Genomic DNA, 27,584 nt, shown 5'->3' with positions numbered 1-27,584 from the left:
AGCTTATTTGAAGACAGTGTCTGAAAATCAAATGCACACAGGCAAGTATATGGAAAGGTACATTTCTCTGTGAAATCATTCATCACCATCATAATACTTGTTGCTTGGCATTTTAAAATGTGTTAGATTTAATTTAGTCAACATCTGTGAAACAAATGCACGAATGAATTGGTTACAGATGGCGTTTAAACCGAGTTGAAGCAACTTTTGTTATGTATTTGTCTGCCACACTGCATTAAGTAACAGTAATTAAGCAAAATTACAGCAATGAAGAACCATTCTTGTTTTAATCGCATTGTGGGGGATTTAGGGGATTTAGGGGATTCATTACAAATAGAAATGTCAGAGCTTGTTTGAGACATGCTTTATTGGTATAGAACCTGTAATTTATTTAATTTAAAAAACACTTTGACATGGGATTTTTGTTCTTTTGACGGCCTTTATATTGTTATGTACATCTATGGGACATTTCCAGAAACTGACAATAATTATGCCCATTTAAACAATATAGAATAATCACAAACAAAAACAGAAAATGCTGGAAAAACTCAGCAGGTGTAACAGCATCTGTGGAGAGAAAGACAGAGTTAAGATTTTGTGTCCGGATGACTCTTCTTCAGAGTTCTTTCTCTCCACAGATGCTGTTTGACCTGCTCAGTTTTTCCAGCATTTTCTGTTTTAGTTTCAGATTTCCAGCATCCGCAGTATTTTGCTTTTATCATAGAATAATCACAATTGGTTATACATAAAAAGAGAAAGGATATATATCCCTTAAAACTAATCACTTAAAGTCAACTATAGTTTTGTAGTGGTGGTGAGGATGGATATTTATTTCCTTTTAAATAGACTACAATATTTAAACAAATCTTATCGCAGTGTTGATTTGCATTACCTTTTGTCAGTCAACAATTTAATTGATTTGAATTGAGTTGAATTGAATTGAATTGCTGAATCTGTCCCGCTCCAATACTTGATACGCTCATGTGAAACTATCATTATAGCCCCGATAATAAAAAACTTGGGTTTATATGCTGAAGAGATATGTGAAACAATTTTTTCTTCCTGGATTCTAGCATCTAATAGCTTAGTGACATATACAGTGAAATATCACAAGACTTATCCAGTGGTTTCAATTTAAACAGCATGCCAAAGGTGAATAAAATCTATAGTGGGCCCTAAAGATCTTTCAAGAAGATAATCCATATGGATGTTCAGCCTGGTAGATGATGCCTATTTTCAAATATTGCCTGTTGATATTTACAACAAAAAAAAATTAACCCTTATAGATGACCAACTCTTTGGAACACATAATCAAGGTTCTTTGGGAGCCCAAAATGAGTCAAAAATGATGAGTTCAAGTCACAATCCATCCTGTCTTCAGTTTCAACGCAGAGTCAGAGATACAGTTTAAGACGTGGAAGAGCGTGTGAGCTCGACTCATGCTGCATTTCCCAATGCCGAATGAAACTATCTCCTTTCAGTTCATACTATCCTTCCGGCTGCTACGATCACCAGGATTATTGGCTTCATGGTTTTTCCAATGTAAGCTTACATGTTTGGAGGTATCATTCATGGGCATCACGTTCATGAGAGCCTGGCTCTGGCAACAGCAGCACAAACAGGACTGAAAGACATACAAATAATTAACACGTTAGCTTTCTACTTCCCCTCCCAATAGATACAGCTGTGATGAATGGCTGTGAGATAAATGGAACAGAACAATGCCTTATTATTGTGTGTATTTCTAAGCACAAGCTGAAACATAGGCATTGATTATAACTCAATGTGGAATTGGTATGTGGGTGACCTAATGTGGATATCTCATTGGAGAAACAGAATGGAAGCCTGGATGATCTTAATCACCAGGACTCATTTTAACATTGCACACCTGAAGCTGGCTGGAATGATGTCAAGACCAGTGGAGGGGAGCGAGAATTGGGGTGTAAGCTGGATGCTGCCAGGGATCACAGGGAACAGTTTGGCAGGGAGGTGCAGAGCCAATGCTGGCTGAGAGCAGGAGAGTGAATTTCTTGGTAGCAGAAGCTCGAGTATTCCTTGTGTAACCTGGTGCTCCAGCTCCTCCTCCCTCCAACTAGTCCTTCTAAAATTCAGTCCACTGAATAGACAAGGAAGGATGACCACCAAAATCTCTTGAGTCCTTCCTTATTACATATGTGTTAGGTCTCAATAATGTCATAGGAACCTGAATGCCATTTTAACTGAAGCCAGAACAGACAAGCTACTGCTGCTTTCCCACCAGGTGAAGCTAGTTAGTTCTTTCAGGAAAGAAGAAAAGAGCAAAAATGATAAGCTTCTGTCCTCTGTGGTGCCAGGAGAAGCAGCAGTACTCCACTGGACCCCAAAAGGATAGTTTAGGGCTCCCCTGTTCCAGTTTCCCCCTTTTTCAAACACAAGACCCCAGAGAGACAGTCTGCAAGATAATCCTGCTACCAATTTGCATCAACAGGCAGCCACAGGGTTGCACGATTCTTTTCCCCCCATAACTTCCAACTGACTTCATGTCCATTCCAGGAAGGAGGTCAGTTGGCTGGATCTAATTGAGGCTTGAGCGTTAAAGTAGCCCGGGCATCATTTCTGGAGAAGCAAGTGAGTTTCCAATTCACCTAGGTTCCCAACTGTCCAAAACCCATCAGGAGGTAAAATCAGGGCCAAGGTGTTTAGTTGTCAACTAGTGGTTGATAGCAGAAAGCAACACATTTGAATAAAAGACCAAGCTAGGACTTGAGGAAGACATTTATTCCAGTAGTGAAACAGCCCACCTCACCAAGGCAGTGAGCTTCCAGTAACCTTCCTGTTGTGTGAGGGCCTGAATATCCCATGAAGATAAACAGGAAGTCATTTTCCTGATAGTATTGATGGTGATGCAAGTGGAATATCTTCCAAGTTCCAAGATCTTGTTTCCTCCCCCTTACAGGTAGGAACGTTGATGCCGATAATCTGAGATAATGCGTAACGCTTCAGTTTGTTTCAGCTAAGCGTGGCTGTCAGTGGCTGTGATAGACTTTCAGGTTAATTTGTAGATGACAGATAGAATATTTATTTTTTAATTCAATCTTGTGAGGATGGATTTTTTAATATATTTCTGGGGAATATTGTGTTATTCTGTAAAGACGGGTGTGTGTGTGTGCGTGCGTAAATGAATGAATTAAGCTGGGAAAAGGTAGCTTGGCCTGCTGCAATGTTCCAGTGAAGCTCCACGCAAACTGGAGGAACAGCACCTCATCTTCCGACTAGGCACTTTACAGCCTTCTGGACTGAATATTGAGTTCAACAATTTTAGATCATGAACTCTCTCCTCCTTCCCCACCCCCTTTCTAATCCCCCTTTTTCCAATAATTTATATATATTTTTCTTTTCCCACATATTTCCATTATTTTTAAATGTATTTTCATCCATTGTTTCATCTCTACCTTTTAGCCTTTTTTAATTTCCCCACCCCCCCAGCCCACCCCCACTAGGGCTATCTGTCCCTTGCTCGTCCTGCTTTCCACCCTTAATGTCCCCATTAGTACATTTCTTAGATAATATCACCACCTTCAACACCACTTTGTCCTTTTGTCTATGACATCTTTTGGCAATCTCCACCTATCACTGGCCCTCTATCCAATTCTACCTGTTCCATCCCCACCTTCCTTAAACCAGCTTATATTTCACCTCTTTTCTATTTTTCCTTAGTTCTAATGAAGAGTCATTTGGACTTGAAACGTTAACTGTGTTCCACTCCGCCGATGCTGTCAGACCTGCTGAGTTTTTCCAGGTAATTTTGTTTTTGTTCTAGATTTCCAGCAGCCGCAGTATTTTGCTTTTACCTTAGATTTATAAGTAAATAGGTTAGATGTAGGAATTTGCATTAGGAGATAGATAAAGACTTGGCTTTTCAGCTGTTAAATTTCAAAGAGGAGTAGGGGACTTTTATACCTTGCAAAGGTTTCATAAGTAAACAAGGGAAAGTTATTACATTTTATTTGACCTGAAAGCGGAGGCAATAGGAAAACATGAGCAATTTTTATATTTTGGAAAAGTTTAGTTCAAAGTGGTGCTTGGGACAATGGAATCTAAGATGAAAGGGGAAAAGGATATTTAATGAAATATGTTGAGCTGAGGTGTGTGGCTGTGTGAGGGAGATGTCCTGAGACCAGATCTGAGCTGGAAGAAGATGCGAAAGTTGTGAATTTGAAGCAGTCATTGGGTTTTCAAGCCAGAGAAGTCTTTGTTTTCAGAAAACAGTCAGTTTCTGAACCTTTCTTTTGGATTTCCACAGCAGAGTGGAAGAGAGTGAGAGTGGTATACCTTTACTAAAGTGGCAGCAGCTTTTGCCTGGGTAATATTACTGGATTTGTATAGTGAAAAATCTATAACGGATCTGTTGCCAAGTAGTTTAGTTGTGTGTTCTGACCAAGTGGGTTCTTTTGGGGGATAGTTTGTAAATAGTTAATAAAGCAGATAGTATCCTGGGCTTAATTGATAGGGGCATAGAGTACAAGAGCAGGGAGGTTATGCTGAATTTATATAAGACACTCGTTACACCTCAGCTGGAATATTGTTCTGGGCATCACACTATAGGAAGGATATGAACACATTGGAGAGTGTGCAGAAGAGCTTTACAAGAATGGTTCCAGGGATGAGAAACTTCAACTATGAGGACAGATTGGAGAGGTTGGGACTGTTCTCCTTGGAGAGAAGAAGGCTAAGAGGAGATTTGAATGAGATGTTCAAAATCATGAGGGGCTGGACAGAGTAGATAGGGAGAAGCTGTTCCTGCTCATAAAAGGATCAAGAATGAGAGGGCACAGATTTAAGGTGATTTGCAAAAGAAGCAAATGTGACGTGAGAAAAAACTTTTTCATACAACGAGTGGTTCAGGTCTGGAATGCACTGCCTGGAAGTATGGTAAAGGCAGGGTCAATCGAGACATTCAAGAAGACATTACATGATTATTTGAATAGAAACAACATGCAATGGTATGGGGAAAAGGCAGGGCAATGGCACTAGGTCATAATGCTCATTTGGAGCAGACACGATGGGCCAAATGGTCTCCTTCTGTGCTGCTAAAATTCTGTGATTCTGTGAACTGCTTTAACTCTGTAACTTTAAGTTTGTGTGCTTATGTTCTTTTTCTTTTTGTTAATAAATCTTTCAATTTTAAAATCTGAAAAATGTTCCTGGGATTCCATGCTACTGGGATCGGTAGTTCTTTCCCTCATTTTCAAAATACAAAAAAAAGTTATGATTAGTAAGACAAGTTTCCCTCTAGGATTTGGCTTGCTCAGCAAATAACACCAGCTGGGATCGTAACAATCTGAAGATGTAAGAGTCATTGGCAAGGATGGCATTTATTATCCATCTCTAGTTGTCCTAAGAAGTTGGTGATGGGCCTTCTTAAATTGCGATATGTGGTATTTTTTGGTGGGAACGATTCTGTGGCTTATACTCCCTTTGAACATGTTCAATACTGCGAATACTACTTCATGGAATTTGTCCTTCTATATAATATACCCAATTAATAAGTTAGATAAACATGTGTGATCTCATTGATTTTCAATTAACACTCTGAGAATCACGTATTCTAATTACAAATCTTTGTAAACCAAGTTCCTACCTGGAAGCAGTTTTTAAATTTCTTGCTCACGAAGTACAGAGCGATGGGATTTATACAGGAGTTCAGAATTGCTAGATTGAGGCCAATAAAATCCAGCACTAGCACAAAGCTGGGGAAAGGAAGAAACCAATGTTAATGTCAGAGCACTCTCATGTAATATAAAATTCTCTGGGAAACTACATTTATTTGCTTTGAGTTGACCTGCAACTAAAGATCAAATACATCACTTGACCATCTCATTGCAGCAACTGATATGTGACATGTGAAATCCTCAACTCCTTCATAAGCACCAGGGGAGGGGGATGTAGGGAGGTCAGCAGCAAGGGCAGGGTTCTCAGTGGACCCACCTTCCTGATGTTGGGTCCCTCAATCAGCCATTGAGTGCCACCCCAACCCCCCACTTGGAGACCACAAACAGTTTCACAGTTAACCATTGCTTGTCCTTAACTCTTGTTCTCACCATTCTTTAAAACACAGAAGGCCACTCATAGGTGGCAGAAACATGGGCATTATGGGAAAATGGAACAATTACATTGGACACTTGATGTGAACAGCAGGGAAATGTTTGGAAAAAGAGGTAATGCAAGGCAAAACATCTGGAAAACATGTACAAGGAAGACAAAAGATGGCATGGATGGATAATATCAGAATGTGGACTGGTCTCTCTATGAGACATTCAGTGAGGGCAACAGAGAATAGAAATATTGTTCATACAGCCAACCCTTGGAACAAGGATGGATGAAGGACTACACAAGACAAAGGGCAATCAAATACATTTTACAATGCAGAAAAAATAAACAGAAATGTAACAATGCAGACCTTGTTAAACATCAATGGGCACCCACAATTCCTTACTCTTCCATTTCTACCCCTCCTGATGAGGGTGAATGTCAATATTGTCTGGCCAGAGGGGTATGCCTAGAGAAGAGGATGAATGCACCTGAAAGGTAAGCTGCTACAAGGAATGATGTGCAGGAGAAGGCTGGGTAATGTGCTATGTCACTCATCATTCCTGCCCTGATTAGGTCATTAAACCTCTTCAGGCCCTCCTTCCAGGAGCCTAGCACCACACTCCTGTTGCTGATCTCCTCAGCCATTTCCAACCATGTCTTCTTATTTTCTGAGGCAGGCGTCTTCCTCCCATATGCAGAGAACAGAATCTCTCTTCAGGACCTTACAGCCAGCAGGGTCATCACCCAAAAGGCATGGTTGATGAGTGGTGCTGCCTTGTTAGGTTGTGCCTCCATAGCCCCAGGTTCTGATTCAATCTAAAGACCTCTACAATGCTTTACGTCTTGCAGGGTCTCTTTAAATACTGCAGCTGAAATAGACATCATGGTCAGTTGCTCTTATTGGTCGGGAAACCCTGAAGTCAGATGCAATTGCAGTGGCTGGGTTAAAAAGCCACTAGCAAGTGTGATGCTGTAACTTCAGGGTTCTTGATGTGCTGCTGGGCTCTGCTGTGAGCAGATCACAATGTTAAAAATCAGCCCTACATGGCTCCATGAATATTCTTCAATCTGATTCGTTGAAGAAACTTTAAAAAATTCTTTCATGGGATATGGGTGTCGCTGGCTAAGCCAGCATTTATTGCCCATTTCTAGTTGCCCTTGAGAAGGGGATGTGAACTGTCTACTTGAACTGCTGCAGTCCATGTGACGTAGGTACATCCAGAGTACTGTTAGGGAGGGAGTGCCAGGATTTTGACTGAGCAACAGTGAAGGAATAGCGATACAGTTCCAAGTCAGGATGGTGTGTGGCTTGGAGGGGAACTTGCAGGTGGTAGAGTTCCCATGTATCTGCTGCCCTTGTCCTTCTAAGTGTCTGAGCTCACATGTTTGGAAGGTGCTGTCGAAGGAGCTTTGGTGAGTTGCTGCAGTGGATCTTGTAGATGGTACACACTGCTGCCACTGTGGAGAGAGTGAATGTTTAAGGTAGTGGACGAGATGCCAATCAAGCAGGCTGCTTTGTCCTCAGTGGTGTTGAGCTTCTTGAGTGCTGTTGGAGCTGCACTCAACCAGGCAAGTGGAGAGTATTCCATCACACTCCTGACTTGTGCCTTGTGGGCAGGCTTTGGGGAGTCAGAAGATGAGTTACTCACGCAGAAGAGATGCTATTGCTTGCCCTGCTCACACACATCCCAAATCTCCTTGAAGACACTGCACCCTGTCAGACTTCTGATGAGCGTAAATTGCCACTCGAGTTTACGTTCATCAGAAGTCTGACAGGGTGCAGTGTCTTCAAGGAGATTTGGGATGTGTGTGAGCAGGGCAAGCAATAGCATCTTCTGCAGTGAGTAACTCATCTTCTGACTCCCCAAAGCCTGCCCACAAGGCACAAGTCAGGAGTGTGATGGAATACTCTCCACTTGCCTGGTTGAGTGCAGCTCCAACAGCATGTCTCCGGGCAACTGTAATTGTAATGAACAGTGAGCACCAATCATTCGCAGCTGCTTACAAAATCTGGCCAATCAGCAGTAAATGGGTTATGAGAAGTTGGTTGAGGGATAAATATTGGCCAGGACACCAGGGAGAACTCCCATTCTTCTTTGAAATACATTCAACAGAAAGGGCAAACAGGACCTTATTCCACATTTCATCCGAAAGATGGCTCTTCCAACACCGCAGCCTTGTCAGTACTGTGCTGGAGTGTCAGCTTAGATTTTGTGTTCAAGTCTCTGGAGAGGGACTTGAACCCACATTCTTCTGAGGATGAGATTGTAGTATACTTTTGTGCTGAGTATACTTATAAATTAAAATGCTTTGATACATTCTGAGGACATGAAAGGCACTATATAACTGAAAGTTCTCCAAGCTGTGAATGCTTATTGTATTTTTATGAAATGCTTGCTTAGTACTGCGGATATTAACTACTTATTTTAAACAGGTAATTTTTATGCAGGTTAATAATTATACAGGTTAAGATAGTGGGAAAAAGAGTTTCAAATGAACATAAGAACTAAGAGCAGGAGTAGGCAATTCAGCCCCTCGAGCCTGCCCCACTATTCAATACGATCATGGCTGATCTAATTTTGGCCTCAACTCCAATTCCCGCCCTCTCCCCATAACCTTTCAACCCGTTACTAATTAAAAATCTGTCTATTTCCTCAAATTTATTCAGCGCCCTGGCATCCACTGCACTCTGAGGTAGTGAATTCCACAGATTCACGACCCTTTGAGAAAAGTAATTCCTTCTCATCCCTGATTTGAATCTACCATCCCTTAGCCTAAAACTATGGTCTCTTGTTCTAGAATGCCCCACGAGGAGAAACATCTGCTCCATGTCTGCTTTGTCTATCCCCTTTAGCATCTTATATATCTCAATTAGATCTCCTCTCATCCTTCTAAACTCTAGCGAGTAAAGGCCTAAACTGCTCAATTACTCCTTATAAGATAAGCCCCGCATCTCTGGAATCAATCTAGTGAACCTCCTCTGAACCGCCTCCAGTGCAACTACATCCTTCCTCAAGTAAGGGGACCAAAACTGTGCACAGTACTCCAGGTGCAGTCTCACCAATGCCTTGAACAGTTGCAACAACACTTCCCTATTTTTATACTCTATTTCTTTAGCGATAAGTGCCAAAATTCCATTTACCTTCCTTTTTACCTGCTGTACCTGCATACTAGCTTTCATCAATTCATGCACGAGGACACCCAAGTCCCTCTGCACTGAAGCATTCTGAAGTTTCTCTCCATTTAAATAATAAGTCGCCTTTTTAATCTTCCGACCAAAATGGATAACCTCACACTTATCCACGTTAAACTCCATCTTATTAATAATTGCAATCAGTATCCCACAAAGTGAATTCAAGGTTTATGTAGAGAGAACAGCATTTGTTAATCTCACTTACTTGAAGAATTCACATGTGTTGCTGTCGTTTTCTCTGTACTTGGTTTTCTTTAGAATCCTGCCAAGATGGAGAGGGAACCAACACAGAGCAAAAATCACAACTAAAAACAAAACGGTTTTGGCCACCTCTCGGCGCTGAAAGATAAACACATAAAACAAGCTTTAGTTCAATGGATATCAGCCACTTTTACAGAGCCTCAAACAAAACTAACATCTTTCCACACTAGTGTTTGTAAATTGAGGGCTTGTGACAGGAATCCTTTGGATGTGTTTATCGAACAAATAGATCTAATCAAATAACACACAGCACATGTTGGCGAAAAGCAATGGGGAGCTGATTTTGGCTTTGTACAGTAGTGTAAAATGTGCGATTAAATAAAAATGGAGTTATAATGGATTCCGCCAAGGGACATATAAAGAGCAGCCTGGGAGAGAGAGTCATGGAGAACAGCCTCAGAAAGGGAGAGAGAGAGCACAGTGACACTAGAGAGAGAGCTTTAGAGAGGAACCTGAGAGAGAGAGAGCACAGTGAGACCAGAGAGAGAGTTATAGAGAGGAATTATAGAGTTATAGGGAGTTATAAAGAGGACCCTCAGAGACCGCCACCGGCTCAGCACGCACCGACTGAGTTTGAAAAAAAACAATGACAACACAGGAAAGCCATAAATTGATTGGTTGGTGCATAAATGGTTCGTTTAATACACTGCTCTTGGGATGTGCATGTAAATTGTTGATAATTAGAAAAATGAAAAAGAAAATTAAATAACTCTTAAATAGCTATGTTATAATTAATTAAGAGACACAATCAGAAAGGAAGTAACAAGCTGGTAAGTCTGTTTTATTTTAAGTAGTAGGGTTTATTGTTTTACTAAGGTTTATATTAGTATGATAAGTGGTGCTGAGGAGAGGCATTTGTTTAAAAAAGTAATTAAGAAAATAATTAATGAGTTAATTCAATATGTACAATAAGAATGGCTGGGTAGATGACGTGTTGCAACTACAATATGTGGGAGCTCTTGGACACCAGTATGATCCACAGCAAACATGTCTGCAGTAAGTGTCAATGGCTCAAGGAGCTTTGCCTCAGAGTCAATGAGCTACAGACACTGCTTTGCATCATGAAGGGAACAAGTTACCTGGATATTTTGTTCCAGAAGGCAGTCACACCCCTTGGGACAGGGTCTTCTGATCTGGTGAGTGATCAGGGACAGGGGGTTGTGACTGCAATCGAGGAAGATATGGGCATTGAGAAGGTAGAAGTGGAGCAGCCTCAAACCTTGCAATTATCCAACAAGTTCAAGGCCCTTATAGCTTGTATGGATGAGAGTGGAGGGCTGCAGGGTGGATGAGCAAACTGACCGTGGCACTGTGTTATAGGAAACCATTCATGTGGGGAGATTAAATAGGAATGTAGTGGTACTAAGGGACAGTATAGTCAAGGAGATAGACAAAGTTCCCTATCACCAAGAGCGAATCCAGAAGACTGTGTTGCCTGACTGGGCTAGGGTTCGGGATATCTCTTAATGCTAGAGAAGAACTTGCAGTGGAATGGGGAGGATCCATTGTCGTGGTCAAATGACATAGGTAGGACTTGGAAAGAGGTTTTGCTTTGGGAATAGAGCAGCTAGAGGCTAAATTAGAAAGTGGAACCACAAAGATAATAATCACTGGATTTTTACCTTAGCCACAAGCAAATTGGCTTAGAGTAAGAAAAGATTAGAGAGATGATTGAATGGCTCAAATATTGGTTTGGGAGAAATGGGTTTCAATTTATGAGGCACTAGCACCAATACTGGGGAAAGTGGGATGGTCTTCACCTGAACCATGCTGGGACCAGTGTTCTTGTGAATTGTACATCTAAACTGGGGGAGAAAGCTTTAACCTGGTGGGGGCAAGGGACCATGTGAGAGAAGATGTGGTAAATTATAAGGAAAGGACAAGGCAAGAGAGCAAGATAGCAATAAGGGTAACGATAATCAGAGTATGGCAGGAAGTGGCAGTGCCAGGAGATAAGGTCAGGGCTCACAAAAACAGTAAAAAGACAGTGAAGGTTCTGTATCTGAATGCACATAACATTTGTAACAAAATTGATAAATTTACAGCTCAAATAGAAATAAATATGTATGACCTGATAGACATTACAGAGATGTAACTGCAAGGTGACCAAGGCTGGGACCTGAATATTCATGGATACTTGAAAGTTTGGAAGGATAGGAAGCTAGGAAATGGTTGTGGGCGGGATAGCTCTGATAATTAAGGATAAACTTAGTGCAATAGTTAGAGATTACCTTAGCTGTAAAGATCAAGATATAGAATCAGTTTTGGTAGAGATAAGAAATGGCAAAGGGAATAAGCCAATTGTGAGAGCAGTTTATAGGCCTCCTAAGAGTAACAATGCTCTAGCATGGAGTATACAGGAAGAAATAACAGGGGCTTATGAGTAAGGTACAGGGATAATCATGGCTGATTTTAATCTACATATAGATTAGATGAATCAGATTGACAAAGGTAGCTTAGAAGGTAAGTTCATAAAGTGCTTTTGGGACAATTTCTTAGAGCAGCACGTTGTAGAGCCAATTAGAGAGCAGGCTATTCTAGACCTGGTAATGTGCAATGAGTCAGGGTTATTTAATGACCACATAGTAAAGGAGCCACTAGGTAGCAGTGATCATAACATGATTTAATTTCGCATTCAGTTTGACGGAGAGAAGAGCGGGTCTAAGACTGGTGTTTTAAACTTAAATAAAGGCACAGAGCTAGCTAATGTGAAATGGGAAATTGGGTTATAGGTCAGAATTTTTAGCTTGGCGGGTGGGCGCAAGCCTGACCCGACCGAGCGTGAAATGACGCATGATGACATCGGCCGAGCCTGCCGACATCAACGCGCAGTTGCACGATAGTTTGGTTAGTGGGCACATGCCAGAGCCGGCAGCATTCCCGTCAACAAATAAAAGGCCTATTAAGGCCATTAAATTATGAATTGTCCTTAATTTTTCTATGGGTAAAAGCAAAATACTGCAGATGCTGAAAATCTGAAACAAAAAGAGAAAATGCTGGAAAAACTCAGCAGGTCTAACAGCATCTGTGGGGAGAAAAGCAGAGCTAACGTTTTGAATCTGTATGAATCTTCTTCAGGGCTCTGAAGAAGTCTTTTGCGTGCATGTGCGAAGTTCGTGCTAGGCCTGCTCACCCTCCTCCCCCAACCGCATAGACAGCGCTCAGCGCTGCTGCTTGGGTATCATGCTAGGTGGGCAATAATTGGCCTGCCAGCGTGAAATTGCAGTGCGCTGTCAATCGCGGGCAGCGGTCGGCTTCCTGACTGCCCCCGCCAATCCCGCACGCCAAGTGCAAAACTCTGCCCGTGGGGTAGGACGGTAGAGATGCAGTGGCTGACATTTAAAGAGATATTTTATAACACTCAGCAAGGATACATTCCAGTGAAGAAGAAATACTTTAAGAGAAGGCTGCACCAGCCATGGCTAACTGAAGAGGTTGAAGATAGTATCAAATTGAAAGAAAAAGCATACAATGCTTTGAAGATTAGTGTCAGGCCAGAAAATTGAACAGAATTAAAAAACCAGCAAAGAATGACTAAAAAAAAAATGAGCGAGAAATTAGTGTATGAGGGACAGCTGGTTAGAAATACAAAAACAGGTGGTAAGAGTTTCTACAAGTAATTAAAAAGGAAAAGAGTAACTGAAGTGAGCATTGGTCTTTTAGAAAGTGAGAATTGGAAATGAATAATGGGAATTAAGGAAATGGAAGAAGAAATGCATGTGTTCACCGTAGAAGTCACAAATAACATCTCAGAAATACTTGTAAATCATGAGGTGAAAGGGAGGGAGGAACTTAAAACAATTACAAACACCAGGGAAAAGGTACCGAGAAAACTATTAGAATCAAAGGCTGACAAGTCTCTAGAACCTGATGGCCTGCATCCTCGGGGCCTTAAAATAAGTGGCTGCTGAGTTAGTAGATGCATTGGTTGTAATTTTCCAAAGTTTCCTAGATTCTGGAAAGGTCCTATTAGATTGGAAAATAGCGAATGTATCCCTTCTATTCAAGAAAGAAGGGAAACAGAAAGTAGGAAACTACAGGTCAATTAGCCCAACATCTGTCATAGGGAAAATGCTAGAATCTACTATTAAGGAGTTCATAGCAGGGCACTTAGAAAATCTTTATACAACATGCAGAGTCAACATGGTTTTGTGAAATGCAAATCATGTTTGACTAACTTATTAGAGTGTTTTGAGAAAGTAACAAGCCACATGGATAAAGGAGAGACTGTAGTTGTCATGTACTTCAATTAGAAAGCATTTGATACTGTGTCACATCAAAGGATACTACACAAAATAAGATATCATGGTGTAGGGGGTAACATATTAGCATGGATAGAGGATTGGTTTGCTAACAGGAAGAGAGTCGGGATAAATGGGACATTTTCAGGTTGGCAAGCTGTAACTAGTGGAATGCCATAGGGATCAGTGCTGGGGCCTCAACTATTTACAATCTATATCAATGACTTGGACATGCAATTCTGATGATGGCACAAAGATAGGTAGGAGAGTAAATTGTAAATAGGTCATAAGGAGTCTGCAAAGGGATATAGATAGGTTAAGTGAGTGGGCAAAAATTTGGTAGATGGATTATAATGTGGGAAAATGTGAAGTTGTCCAATTTAGTAGGAAGAAAAGCAGTATATTATTTAAATGGTGAGACTTTGCACAACTTTGTGGTATGGAGGGCTCTTGGTGTCCTGGTACATGAATGACAAAAAGTTAATATGCAGGTATAGCAAGTGGTTGGGACGGCAAATGGAACGTTGTCATTTATTGCAAAGGGAATCGAGTTAAAAGTAGGGACATTTTGCTACAAATATATGAGAAGTTGGTGAGACCACATTTGGTGTACTGTGTACAGTTTTGGTCTCCTTACTTAAGAAAGGATATAATTGCATTTCAAAGAGTTCAGAGAAGGTTATATTATGAGGAAAGGTTGGACAGTTTGGGCCTATATCCTTCGGAGTTTAGAAGGATGAGAGGTAATCTTATTGAAGCATACAAGATCCTTAGAGGACTTAACAGGATGGATGCTGAGAGGATGTTTCCCCTTATGGAAGAGACTAGAGCTAAGGGACACAGTTTAACAATAAGAGATCTCCCATTTAAGACAGAGATGAGGAGAAATGTTTTCTTTCAGAGTGGTTAGTCTGTGCAATTTTCTTCCCCAGACAGCAGTGGAGGCAGGGTCATTGTATATTCTTAAGCCTGAGTTAGATAGATTCTTGATTAACAAGGGATAATCAAAGTAGACGGGAAAGTAGAGTTGAGGCCACAATCAGATCAGCCATGACCTTATCAAATGGCACAGCAGGCTTGTGGGGCCAGCCTACTCCTGCTTCTAATTCTTATGTTCATATGTTCGTTTGTATATTGTGATGAATCCTAAGGAACTTGAAGTTCAAATTGGAGTTCAGAGACTGGGACCTAGATCTTGATGTTCTTTGTGCATGTGCTGGCTGTAGAATTGCCGCATGTGTGCAGTTTGTTCTTTTTTACAATCCTTGGGTTTCTGCGCATGCACCAGCTGGAGAATGGCCGCATTTGTGCAGTCGGTTGATTTTCATGCCTTCAGTCCAGAATCGGCCTTGCGCACATGCGCAGTTCATTTTATTAAATTTCTTTAGATTGGAAACCAGCCCTGCGACTGTGTAGAATGGGAACAAGAAAGAAAGTGAAACAGTGTGAAAAGGTCAGGTGACCTAAAAGAGAATGCCATTCCACAGAAAGTGCCAGAAGAAGCAGGATGGGAACTGCAGGGAGCAGGTCCCAAAAAAACAAAGAAGAAAGGTCCCAAAACCAAGGAGTGGGACAGAAAGAGGTCCCAGGAAGACAGTCAAGTCAAGGGGCAAGAGCAAGAATCTGAAACAAGTTCTGTTAAGTGAAATGAAAGAGAGGAGCAGAGGAAAAGGCTCCAAATTAAAGAGTCAGAGTTGCAGGGAGCAGACTTGGAATGAGGCGGGCTTGAGAGAATCCAGAAGATTTGAGGAGGCAGCCAAAGATTGATGAATCCCTACTACGAGCTTTCGGAGTAGTGGTGTTTTTCTTGGCTTGGCTGAATATCTGAGAGAGTGTGTGTGGAAGGTGAAGCTTGAATGCACGAAGAGATTCAGGGGAAGGAGAGCTTGAAACCCTGGAGTTGGATCCTTGTTGAAGACTCAAAGTGAAAGTGTCATTTGGAATAGAATTCCAAGGCAGGTTCTTCAAGCGTGGAGTTTAGAAACCCTCATGAGAAAGACAGAGGGCGGCATCACCCCAGGTTTGCACTAAGTGCGGTAGTAGGCGGGAAAAAGGATGTTTTACCCACTGGCTGCAATGGTGGCTTTTCACACCGTTTCGTCCCATTCCACCTCATTAATTATGCAGCAACAGGAAACATGCCTTCTTTCTGATGGTCAGCCTCTGATTTGCCTGTAATTACGTCACCATTTCCTCATACAAGGCACCATATTTAAACTGCTGCTGCGCACACACTTCTCAACACTTGCAGCTGAGGAGTGCATCGGTGAAGACATGACCCCAAAAGCCAAGAAGAGTGCTGCCCCCCGATTTAGTGACGCATCCTTGATTGCCTTCTGGATATCGTGGAGGCTCACCATGATGTCCTCTACCCCCACTCTGTTTGCAGGAGGCCCTTCAGTCTCACCACTCCAGCTTGGGAGGCAGTGGCAGTGGCGATCAGTGCCAACGCTGCACACAAGAGGTCGGCCATCCAGTGCAGAAAGAGGATGAATTATCTCATCTGTGCTGCCAGGGTGAGGCAACCATCTCATCATTCTAAACTCACACACTCACAAGGCCATCACACATTCATTGGCATCTCACTCATTACCAGCTCAAGGGACATCACCACTTACTCTCTCGTGCACACCCACACATTTCCATCTGGCCTCATCTTCTCTGAAGACTACTTCCTCAGACCTCACCACCTTAAGGCCGCTTGCACAGATCAACATGTGCCCCCTGACATGCACCCTGTGATAGCCCCTGAACCCAGTGATGGCCTTACCTTGCAGTGTCTTCCCTTGCCTGAGGCCACTTCTCCTCCTTCCTGACCTAGCCCTAGTCATTGAAAAGCCACCCCCCCAACACACAATGGCTGGTCTGGTAAATAGAGACCTGCCCCTGAGCCCCCCTAAAAGTGATATGGTGCTGCCTGCAAAGTTTGGCGCTGATGACCGCGAGTGTTGCCCGAAGCAAGGTAGGCAAACAAACCTCAAAATCCCGAGTGAAGTGCAGCTCACCAGGTGCACGTCACTTGTGTACAGTTGTGAAACATGTCCAGTGTGGGGGGATGATTCTGGCGAGCAGAGCTTTTAATAAGATGCTAAAGTATTGACATTTGGTTCCCAACTTGTGGTGGTGGAAATGAGGCCTGCCATTGACAGGTGGAGCGGCCTTCTTGCTATATTGTTGTCGTTCTCCACCCTTGCCAAAGGGTCCAGAAAATTTTGACCAGAGTTTCAGTGCGACCAGTTGGCTGATAGTGTAACAAGTGTCTGGGTGGTGGAATTGGAGAGAACTACATAGGGTGGCATCTGTCACTTGATTTTTGCAGCATGGGGTATCTGACCACTGTTCGAATGTTCCAGCCCCGTTGGCATCAGGCGTCATGGTGGGCGGGGGGTGGGGGGGGGCGGGTGGTGTGTGTGTGTGTGGTGTGGGGTGGGGTGCCTGCATGGGGGAAACAATATGGCGATATGGCGAGAAGGCCAAAAATCGATTTCACACTGTCTTGAAACCAGGGCGAAGATCTTTAGGTTGGCAAGCAGTGGAAGGACTCACGATGTCACCCCGCTTCATGTCAATTTTCAGGTCGCTGGGGGCGCAGCCGGGTCAGCTGTGCACCTGCCGAACTGTCAATGACCTATTGAGGCCATTTAAAAAGTCATTAAGATAATTAATGGACCTGCCCGTCCAACCTTAGGGTTGGTGGGCAGGTCGGGAGCCCTGGCGGGCTTCAGAAAAAGCATGAAACCTCATCCACGGGCGGGGTTTCATGAGGGTTTTAAAAAATGTAATAAATGTTTGATTTAAAGTGATGGACATGTCCCAACTCATGTGACAGTGTTGAGCACACTCTCAACTGAGGGAACCCCGCCCCCAACCCCCCCCTCCACCCGCACAGGGAGCACATAGAGCTTCCTGGTGGACTTCACGTTGGGCAGGCCTTAATTGGCCCACCCACTTAAAATGCCCGTGCCTGCTCCTGCACTTCCCTCCCGACAGGGGGAAAATTCTTTCCCAGTTTGCGATCGTCCGCTTCACCTGTCAATGGCTTGTGCGGCATACTTGTAATGCATACTTTGTGTGAATATTCAAGTTTAAAATAGATATTGTAAATTGTATTACCTTTACACATTTGTATGTATCTATAAAAGGTATAGTTGGTATGAAGGAGTAGTGTAAATTGATTCCTTTACTACTGTTTGTATAGAAACCGTTTCAACCTTTTGTCCAGTGTAATATTGTTTTTTTTTGCTTAATAAATGTTTTATTCTATTGCTAAAAGTTCATCAGCAGACTCCTGTGACTGTTTAGTAGCCACCATGTTTCTAAACAAAAAAATAAAAGTTAGGGTCCATCAAGACATGTTTCACTCTGGGATCTGACTTGTCCAGCATTAACATCAGCTGGGATCATAATAATATAATAGTTGTTGAATCAATGCTTGTCATGAAGAGATTAATGTCTACAGTGTTATTGGAAATTATTTTTTGAAATAGAGTTCTAGTGGGTTCTGTGTCTATGTGTGTGTCTTAATCGTATTAAAGCCAGCTAGTCTGGGTGCTTTGATGTTTAGTAGTTTTGAGATGTTAATTGGGGAAACATTAAGGAAGTTAAAAGGTAAAGCGTACATTTGTATTTGTTGAATAAACCATTCAAGACTGGTGGGTGAAATCTTGCACCCAGCTAGGAGATGCCATACAATGTGTTTATTTTTTCAGCTTACTAATAAAATTGGTGGGATGAAAGGATGTTATTGTTAGAAGAGGTAAAGTTAAAAGCCTAGTGACACAATGGAAAATTTACATTTAAAGGGAAAGATATGTATAAAGGAGAAAGGAGATTGTGTGTGAGGTAGAGGCATTTTAAGATTCAACGACTGTGAGAAACCTCAAGCTACTGTCTGCAAGGACCCCGAGCCTGAAAGAATCTCATTTTGAATGCGACTGTCCAGGGTCTGCTCTGCCAGGTGTCTCTTTAAATCTATTAGATTTACTGTTGCCTTAACGGGAGTGTAACTGAAAGATTAAGTAGAGGATTTTTGTAGTTATTATAGTAGTAATTTTATAGACGTATGTATGTGTTTACAACGTATCTTGTATTAATAAATATTTAATTTAGTTTTATAAAAAAAACTCTTGACACGCAGTGGTCTTATTACTACTGAATTCAAGGCCTGCATCTTGAAACATACACATTGCAAAAATGGGTTATAACAGTTGTTTCAAGTTTCCCTCTGGGATTTGAACAACTCAACTTTTATAATCGGCTGTGTCATGATAATGCTGCCTATTTTGCACTATCAGACAAAGTCAAAATTATCCCCATTTTATCTGGTGTGGTTAACTCAGTGAAACACTTGGGGGTAATTTTAACTTTTCCATTCAGTCACGAAAATGGGGAGAGGTGTATAATGTGTGACTGATCTGATATCACCAGTTTTATAATATCACCAAAGCCAAAGTTACTCCCATTCTAATATTGCTTTCCTCTTTGGAAATTAGAACATGTTGGAAGAACCTGTAAACTGAGATAACTAGCTAACTGACATTTGCACAACAGTCTTCATGTAAAGAACATGTTGGGCTGCATTTTACATGCCCCCGCCAGATGTGTTTTCGGCAGGGGGGAGAGGGGGGTCACAAAAAATTGGACAGGTGCCCACCCCACCATCTTTCTGCCCAGTTCCGAGCTGACCCCCATACCCATAATATGGGGGGGTGGGCAGATGCCGCATATTTAAGTAAATAATCAAGGTCAATTAGACTTGTTACCAAGCCAATCAACCCTGATAATACATTATTGGGCAGTTGGTAGAAATAGGCAGCCTGATTTTTTACAAATTACTCAAAGGTAGGAAGGAAGGGGGGCTCTATCTTTGGGGCTGCCCTTTGCAGATCAGGGCTGGCGCCCCTAAGATAGAACCCCCCTTTCTTCCTATCTGCCTGCTGCCTTAAACCCAACACTCCCACCCCCTACCTAACCTGCTCAAACTTTCCCTGCCCAAGAGCCTGGACTGAACTGTTCCAGGGATCCATGGGCCTTCAGCTTCCTCATTGCAGTGCCGGCAGCACCAACTAATGCACTTTTCTTCAGCTGCTTCATCAATGACTTTCCTTCCATCATAAGATCAGAAGTGGGGATGTTTGTTGATGATTGCACAATGCTTAGCACCATTCACAACTCCTCAGATACTGAAGCACTCCATGTCCAAAAGCAGCAAGACCTGGACAATATCCAGGCTTGGGCTGACAAGTGGCCAGTAACATTCGCGGCACTCAAATACCAGGCCATGACCATCTCCAATAAGAGAGTCTAACCATCACCCCTTGACATTCAATGGCATTACCATCACTGAATCCCCCACTATCGACATCCCACTGACCAGAAACTTAACTGGGCTAGCCACATAAATACTGTGGCTATAAGAGCAGGTCAGAGGCTAGGAATCCTGTGGCAAATAACTCCAATCCTGACTCCCCAAAGCCTGTCCACGATCTACAATGCAGAAGTAGGGAGTGTGATGGAATACTCTCCACTTGCCTGGATGAGTGCAGCTCTAACAACACTCAAGAAGCTTGGCACCATCCAGGACAAAGCAGCCGCTTGATTGGCACCACATTCATAAACATTCACTCCCTCCACCATCCACCAGTGGCAGTAGTGTGTACCATCTACAAGATGCACTGCAGGAATTCACCAAGGCTCCTTAGACAGCACCTTCCAAACCCACGACCACTACCATCTAGAAGGACAAGGGCAGCAGGTAGGTGGGAATACCACCACCTGGAAGTAACGCCCCAAGTCATTCACCATCCTGACTTGCAAATATATCGCTGTTCCTTCACTGTCGCTGCGTCAAAATTCTGGAACTTGTTCCCTAACAGCACTGTGGGTGTACCTACACCACATGGACTGCAGTGGTTCTAGAAGGCAGCTCACCACCACCTTCTCAAGGGCAATTAGGGATGGGTAATAAATGCTGGCCCAGCCAGTGACGCCACATTCCATGAACAAATAAAAAAAACTGATTGGCCGGCAGCTCCTGTGGGCAGGATTTCCTCCCCAGTGAGGGACAGAAGTCCCACGGGCTGCCAATGCTGTCTTTGCTTCCCGTGGCGGGGGAAGGGGGGGTGGTGTTGTGCAGGGGAGCCATTGACACCCCCCCACACACACACACCACCACCTCCCATCCCCAGTTATATTCCACCTGTTGTTATTTTGCCAGTTTGATTGAAGTTATGGCAGGTGGTTGGTCCAACAACCCAAAAGTTGACAAGAAGTAAGCACAAAACAGAAAAAAACAAGAACAACTTTTGACAACTTTACAGAGAGGAGAACTTTTGAAACTGAAATATCGGAGGCACAGCACGATAACTACTAAAGCCAAATGGCATGATACTAACTATAAATCATTATTAATCTGAGATTAATCACCTGACACTTAGTCCATACATGCCAACCTACAAAAGCCAGATATGCTGATGAGAATCTTTGTCAGTTTTAGTGTGGCTGTGCTTTTTTTTCAATGTAAGAAACAATTTACAACTGAGAAAAACAATCCTGAATAAAAGCCTAAGACCATGGCCACTGTCTGAATATTTTAAAATTACCTTTATTACATTGGATTTCAAAATTTTTATCGATATCTTGGGGTCACATTCCATACTTTCAAGGCTTTTTCTGTGAAAACTGAAGCACAATGGCCTCACATAGAAACATATAAATAGAAGCATTGTAATGGAAGTGCACTGGGAAAAACAACGGCTATAGCCAACAGGCTATCATTAGCATTATAGGGAAAAATCAAAAGTACAACGAAATGCAATTTTTGTCGTGCTGGATTTAGAATACTCTGAAATACAAATTTTATCTCTTGGGAGGAACCTTAAGGCATGCCATCCAAGATAATTTTGACTTTTGATATGTGCTGGTGAATTTTCCAACATTTTAAAGGGACAATTGAACATGCTCAGAAGAAATAATGAAGGTTGAATTTCAAAGAACAGCAAATATTTCATGTTCTACACAATCAAAATGTTAGCGGTGGGCAACAGTACTTGCCTCGTATTTCTATGGTGACAGTTAAATTGGTCAAACTTAATAACGACTATAGACTCTTTTTGAATGCTATGGATCAAGACAGCTGCTTATTTCTGGTGTTGATTTTGCTATAAAAATGATGACTTCTACGCTACTGGAAGATGGTGAAGAAGTGAATCTGGCAGGTCGATTTTAGCAGTAGATTCTTGAGGTGCTGAATTAAGAATAGAATATTTATGCAGATTTTGGAGACTGTGCATTGACAGTGTACTGACATTATACTTCGCCACAGCAAAAAAGAGGCACAAAAGAAAGCTGAATCCTTTCGAACCAGCACTGGGAACAATTATCGTTTCAACCTTTCGATCACCAGCTCATAAAAAGTGGACAAGAACCTCATTTGCTGTAGAAAAGAACAAGGGCAAGCAGAAGATCGGGAAATGGACTGTTCTTAAGAGAACAAGGAGAGTTGAGGGAGCAAAGGCCAAAATGGTGAGGAAAAAGCAAGAGAATGCTAAAAAAAAAACTATTTTCTCCAATGTAAAGGCAATGGCAGCAGAGATGGAGGTTAAAACAAGTCCAAAATGAAAGGGAGTGTGATTAACACATATTATTTTGAAAATCCTGCTATTGTTTCTAAAGATCTGTTCCGCTTTAGATCTGTCAGTTCTCCACCTGTGGAAGTTAAAAAGACCAAGTTGGAATGTAAGAGCAAATTTAATTATGTGAGTTGAGGATGTCGTTGGAGGACTAGTATTACATTGAGAGTATCTTAAATAGTTCTGGACCTACTCGCTTCAAATCAGGCTCCCCATGGAAAGCACTGAGTTGGCGAATCAGCCTTGTGATATTATCATTTGGAAATATTAATGGTGTAATTTGTCTAAGTTATTCATTTGTTCACAAAAGTTGTCACTGCATATGAATGGAAAGGATGTGAAAGGTATGTAAATTATGCAGAAACTGATCAGACTTGGACAATTCAGTCAAACATCTGGACACTTTGGAACTGGGAAGCTAGGATATGTTCAGACTTGGGCACAACTCCTTTATGACATTAACTGATAGTCAAAAGATTTTACCCGTTTCAAGTGCTCGCTCAAGGCAATCCTCAAACTCTTATTCCTCTTGTTTAACATCTCGCAGGTCATTCGAGTATAGAAGAAAGCAGTGCAGACCAGGGGCATGCAGAAATAAAACCCAAACAACCACCAATCCTTCACGCTGATGTAGAACTGAAAGAAAACAAATAGCATTCTGTGAGACAGAAACAGGCCAGATAGGGCATTCACAGAAAAAGCATCTTCAAGTATCTACACAGTACCATTTTCTTTTAATATTGAAAAACCAAATTGAAAAGCCAGGGCCCACACTACAGGACACCACAATGGTCGAAAAGAATAACGGCCCAATTTTCCAGTTGATTGCAATGGCAGTATAGCCTTGGAAAGGCAAGAACCTCCTTTCTTGAATCTTGGCTGGATTCCTGAGATCAGTGATATTTGAGTAAATTTGATGATCTTGATCACCCTTTCATTTTTAAATCCCCCTCGCAACTCCATAACATGGTGTTCTTAGTACCTTGTATTACATAAGGTTTGAAACATTAGCAACCCAGAATTATTAATGACATTCCATTCAGCTTTCCACTAGTGTGCTTTCCTATTAGTGGTTCTATATAGCACACTTCCAATTGCAGATGCTCCCCAGTATCAGAAAGTTAATTACTGAAGTGTTTGACAACTTTTTCTACTTTCAGATTCTGACTAAACTGTGGTTTAAATTTTTGTATTTTTTTAGATTTCCGTTATATTCAACAAACACAGTGGTTATAGATGCAGATTACATCTTATAAATAAGATGTTTCATTTAAACTTTTCTTCAGTCTTAGAAGTTATTTCTGTCCCCCCCAATTCCGAATTTCTCTTTGGTACATATTGTTCTTGGATTGATATGGCAGAGAAACCTTCCCCACTGATCTGTACTCAGCTACAATGAAGGGTATGTGTGAAGTATGTCACAAATTACTCCCTCCTGCACTCTGCCCCAACACACTACAGTGACGTATCATTGTTATCTTCACAATAGTTAGAAAGAAAAAAGATAGTACACTGATTTGACTTCATCACCTCTCAACCCTCCCACTGATTCCTATTTGTCACATTGCTTGTCTGACATCCAATACTGGATGAACACAAATTCCTTCTTCTAAATATTGGGAAGATCAAAGCTACTGTTTTTGCTCCTCCCTCTGTTTCCTAGCCACTGACTTCATCCCTCTTCCTGACAACTGTCTGAGGTTGAACCAGATCATTCTCAACCTTGGTGTCATATTTGACACTGAGATGAACTATCAACCACATATCCACTCCATCACTATGGCCGCCTATTTCCACATCTGTAACATGGCCAACTCCACTCCTGCCTCAGCTCATATACTGAAACACTCATTCATGTCTTTGTTACCTCTAGACTTGACTATACCAATGGTCTTCTGGTCTGCCTCCTATCTGCCCCCATTATAAACTCATTCAAATCTCTGCTGCCTGTATCCCAATGTGCATCAAGTTCTGTTCATTGTCCTTGTGCTTGGATGGCCTTCCAGTCTGCCAATACCTCAATTTTTCAATTCTAATTTTATTAACAAATATCCCCATAGCTTTGCCCCATCCTATCTCTGTAAGTTCCTTGAGTTCTACAACCACCTGAGACCTCTGTGCTCCTCCAATTGTGGTCTCTTGAGCTTCCCTGATTATTATCACTCCACCATTGGCAGCCATGCTTTCAGCTGCCTATCTCTAAGCTCTGGGATTCCCTCCCTAAACTCCTCCACCTTTCTATCGCAAGCTCCTCCCTTAAGATGCTCCTTAAAACCTACCTCTCCAATCAACCTTTTGGTCATCTGTCCTAATATCCCTTTTCAAGCCTTACTGTTAAAGTTTGTTTGGTACCAAAACAACTTGGGTTGTTGTACTACATCAAAGGCACAATGGAAATGCAAATTGTTGTTAATGGTGTTATTTAGTGCCTTTTATGACCTCAGGCCACGTCAAAGCACTTTTTAACTATCAGAGAATTTTTGAAGTGTAGTGACTGTTGAGATGGAGTTAGTCATTACTTTCAGGGCATTGGAAAAACTAAAAATTTAGGAAATAGCTACACCAACTCCAACAGGCAAGCAGCGACTAAAGAGCTTTAAAGGTGAGCCATCAGGTTTAATGTAAATCAAACCTGACCGAGGAAGTTGTTCAGTGATTTTTGGACATTTATTTCTATTAGTTATAAATTTTTCTACAGTGCTGAGGATTGAAGTACTGTTATTGTATGGTGTTTGTTGTGTAACCCCGTGTAGATCCCAACCAAAAGTACCAGGGAGAAACTAACATCGGGATAAGCACAAAGATCCCATGTTGAAGCAATTTACTTTTCATGACATATGCCTTTTGGATACATTCCACGAGTAATTTTGTCTTTGTGAGGCACAAACATCATATTTCAATTTGCCAGATAAATAGGGGACAACCGAGATGAGGCAGAACAGAAAGAAGATATTTTAATGCTTAACAGACCCAAGAAAAAGCACCAGTCTTTTAAATAGAGGTGGCTGTTTAGGAGGGAGAGTAAACAGAATTATTATACTCATGGGCTGAATTTTATGGGGCGCCAAGGTTCCCCGCCCTACTGGCTAAAATTTTGGTGGGGGAGCCCAACCACAATGCAGATGGGGCTGCTCTGCAGCAATTTAACACACGTTAATTGCTTTAAACTAAGACTGTCACCCCTTTATCAGTCCATCTTAGGGAGCTGCTAGCCAATTGGTGGCATTTCTGTAGTCCTAGCAGCAACAGCCAAGAGTGGTGGTCACTGTTGGGACTACAAGTAGATCCCAATTCTGAGGAGCCCAGACTAACGGGGATCTCAGCAAGGGAGTTGACAGAGGTGGGGGGTGGGGTGCTGGGCTCAAGAAGTTGGGGTGGTTAAAGGGGGAAATGACCTTTGAGTAAGTGGGCACAAGAGGCCTGCAAAGAAGATCCCCACATCTTGCCAGAGACCAGCCCGCACAGCTAAAGATGCCAGACATCCCGCCTCACTTTGGCCTTCCTCCACCATAGCTAAAATACCGGTGGTGGCAAGATGAGGCCCTTAAGTGGCCACTGATTGGCTGCTTAAGGACCTCAACAGGTCCAGGGGGCCTAAGGCCCAACACCTCCCTGGCGACCCCGTAAAATTTCAGAAGGGTCGGTGGTGGGTGGGTAGGCAGCAGGAAGGTCAACCACTGGATTTTACATACCATCCTTGCCAAACCCAAAGGTGGGAGACCATAAAATCCAACCCCATTGGGCTGATTTGATAAGTCAACAAGTAGTGTAGTTATCCCTGAATCTGACGATCATGGAATCATAAAAAGTTCAATAGAGAAGGCCATTCGACCAATTGTGCCTGTGTCAGTTCCAGTTGCAGCAATTTACACTGATCCCATTTCCCTGTTCTCGTCCAGCACCCTTTAATATTTTTATTCAAGTGCTTCTCCAACTCTAGCTGTTGTGATTTACTTTCCTTCCAATAATCACTGTGGTAATTTATTTCATATCTTAATTGCCTTTTTATGAAAAACTTTATTTGTGGAGGTCTATAAAAGCATGGAGGTCATAGGGGAAAGTGAGAATGATGCTCTTCCCTTCTTGCTCACTGATGATCATCTCATGGCTGATCTTCAGCTTCAACTTCACTCCCATGTCCCTTGATTCCCTGAGAGACCAAAAATCTATCTGCCTCAAGGTTAAACATATTCAATGATGGAACATTTATGCAGAAAGATCAAGGAAGTATAATGTACCATGATCACAGGCATAGAGGATGTCCTCTTTTACTTTGATTAGAGCAATATTGGTATTGTGGCAGGGGCAGGAACCTGATAGAATAGTTTTAAACAGAGTGGTGGGGAAGATTGGCCTGGATTTTGGAGGCAAAACACACTTGAGGCAATCAGAGAAGAAAGGGAGATTAAAGATGAGTTTATAAGAAAGAGGGATCAAGGGTGTGCTTTTCTGAGATGGATGATGATAGTTGTTTTGAAAGGGAGGGGGGCAGTCCCCAAGGAGAGGGAACCATTCACAATATCTGCTAGTGGGGGAAAGGGTGGGGGCACAGAGAAATACTGGATGGTCAACAGTTTAGTGGGAATGTGGTCAAAAGGAGCTCTCATAGATGAGACTAGCTCAGAGAGGGCATGAGGGAAAATGGGGAAGAAACTAAAGAGAGGTTCAGGTTCAAGACTAAGCCTGGGGAAGTCTGAGGGGAGGCTTGACTTGATGGAAAAAGGGAAGACAGTGAACAGAGACAGCTGAACAGGTAGTCTCGACTTTAATGACAAAGAAAAGCATGACATCCTTGCAGATGTTGTTATAGATAAAGATGAATGTCCTTAAGAACATAAGCAATAGGAGCTTAGAACTTCAACCTCAACCCCATTTTCCTGGCTGCTCCCCATATTCCTTGATTTTATGAGACCAAAGTTCTGTCTATCTCAAAATTAAATATGTTCAATGATGGAACATTCACAATCTTCTGGGGTAGAGAATTCCAAAGTTTCACAACTCTTTGAGTGAAGAAATTTCTCCTCATCTAAATGATCAATCCTTTATCCTGAGACTGTGCCCCCAGGTTTTAGATTCTCCAGCTAGGGGAGCCATAGAACCATAAAAAAAAATGGCACAAAAAGAGGCCTTTCAGTCCATCATGTCTGTGTGGCTGAAAAAGAAAAAAGAAAAACCTAGCTGCCCATT

At 42.1% G+C, this 27,584-nt stretch overlaps 1 protein-coding gene across 1 annotated transcript in view; it reads right to left on the bottom strand.

Annotated features, from left to right (window-relative positions):
* Positions 1-419: 419 nt before the first annotated feature.
* Positions 420-27,584, bottom strand: part of ednraa (endothelin receptor type Aa) — a 53,406-nt gene continuing 26,241 nt past the window's right edge. The window contains exons 4-7 of the mRNA XM_041194378.1: positions 22,881-23,033; positions 9,471-9,604; positions 5,621-5,729; positions 420-1,624 (exon numbers count right to left, since the gene is read on the bottom strand). Of these exons, the coding sequence (XP_041050312.1) occupies positions 1,478-1,624; positions 5,621-5,729; positions 9,471-9,604; positions 22,881-23,033 (543 nt within the window). The 3' untranslated portion in view covers positions 420-1,477. The remainder of the gene's footprint in view (positions 1,625-5,620; positions 5,730-9,470; positions 9,605-22,880; positions 23,034-27,584) is intronic.

This window comes from Carcharodon carcharias, chromosome 1 (genome assembly GCF_017639515.1).
Source record: "Carcharodon carcharias isolate sCarCar2 chromosome 1, sCarCar2.pri, whole genome shotgun sequence".
Lineage (NCBI taxonomy): Eukaryota > Metazoa > Chordata > Chondrichthyes > Lamniformes > Lamnidae > Carcharodon > Carcharodon carcharias.
Note: the sequence above shows the minus strand (reverse complement) of the source record. Positions and strands in the feature narration are given on the sequence as shown.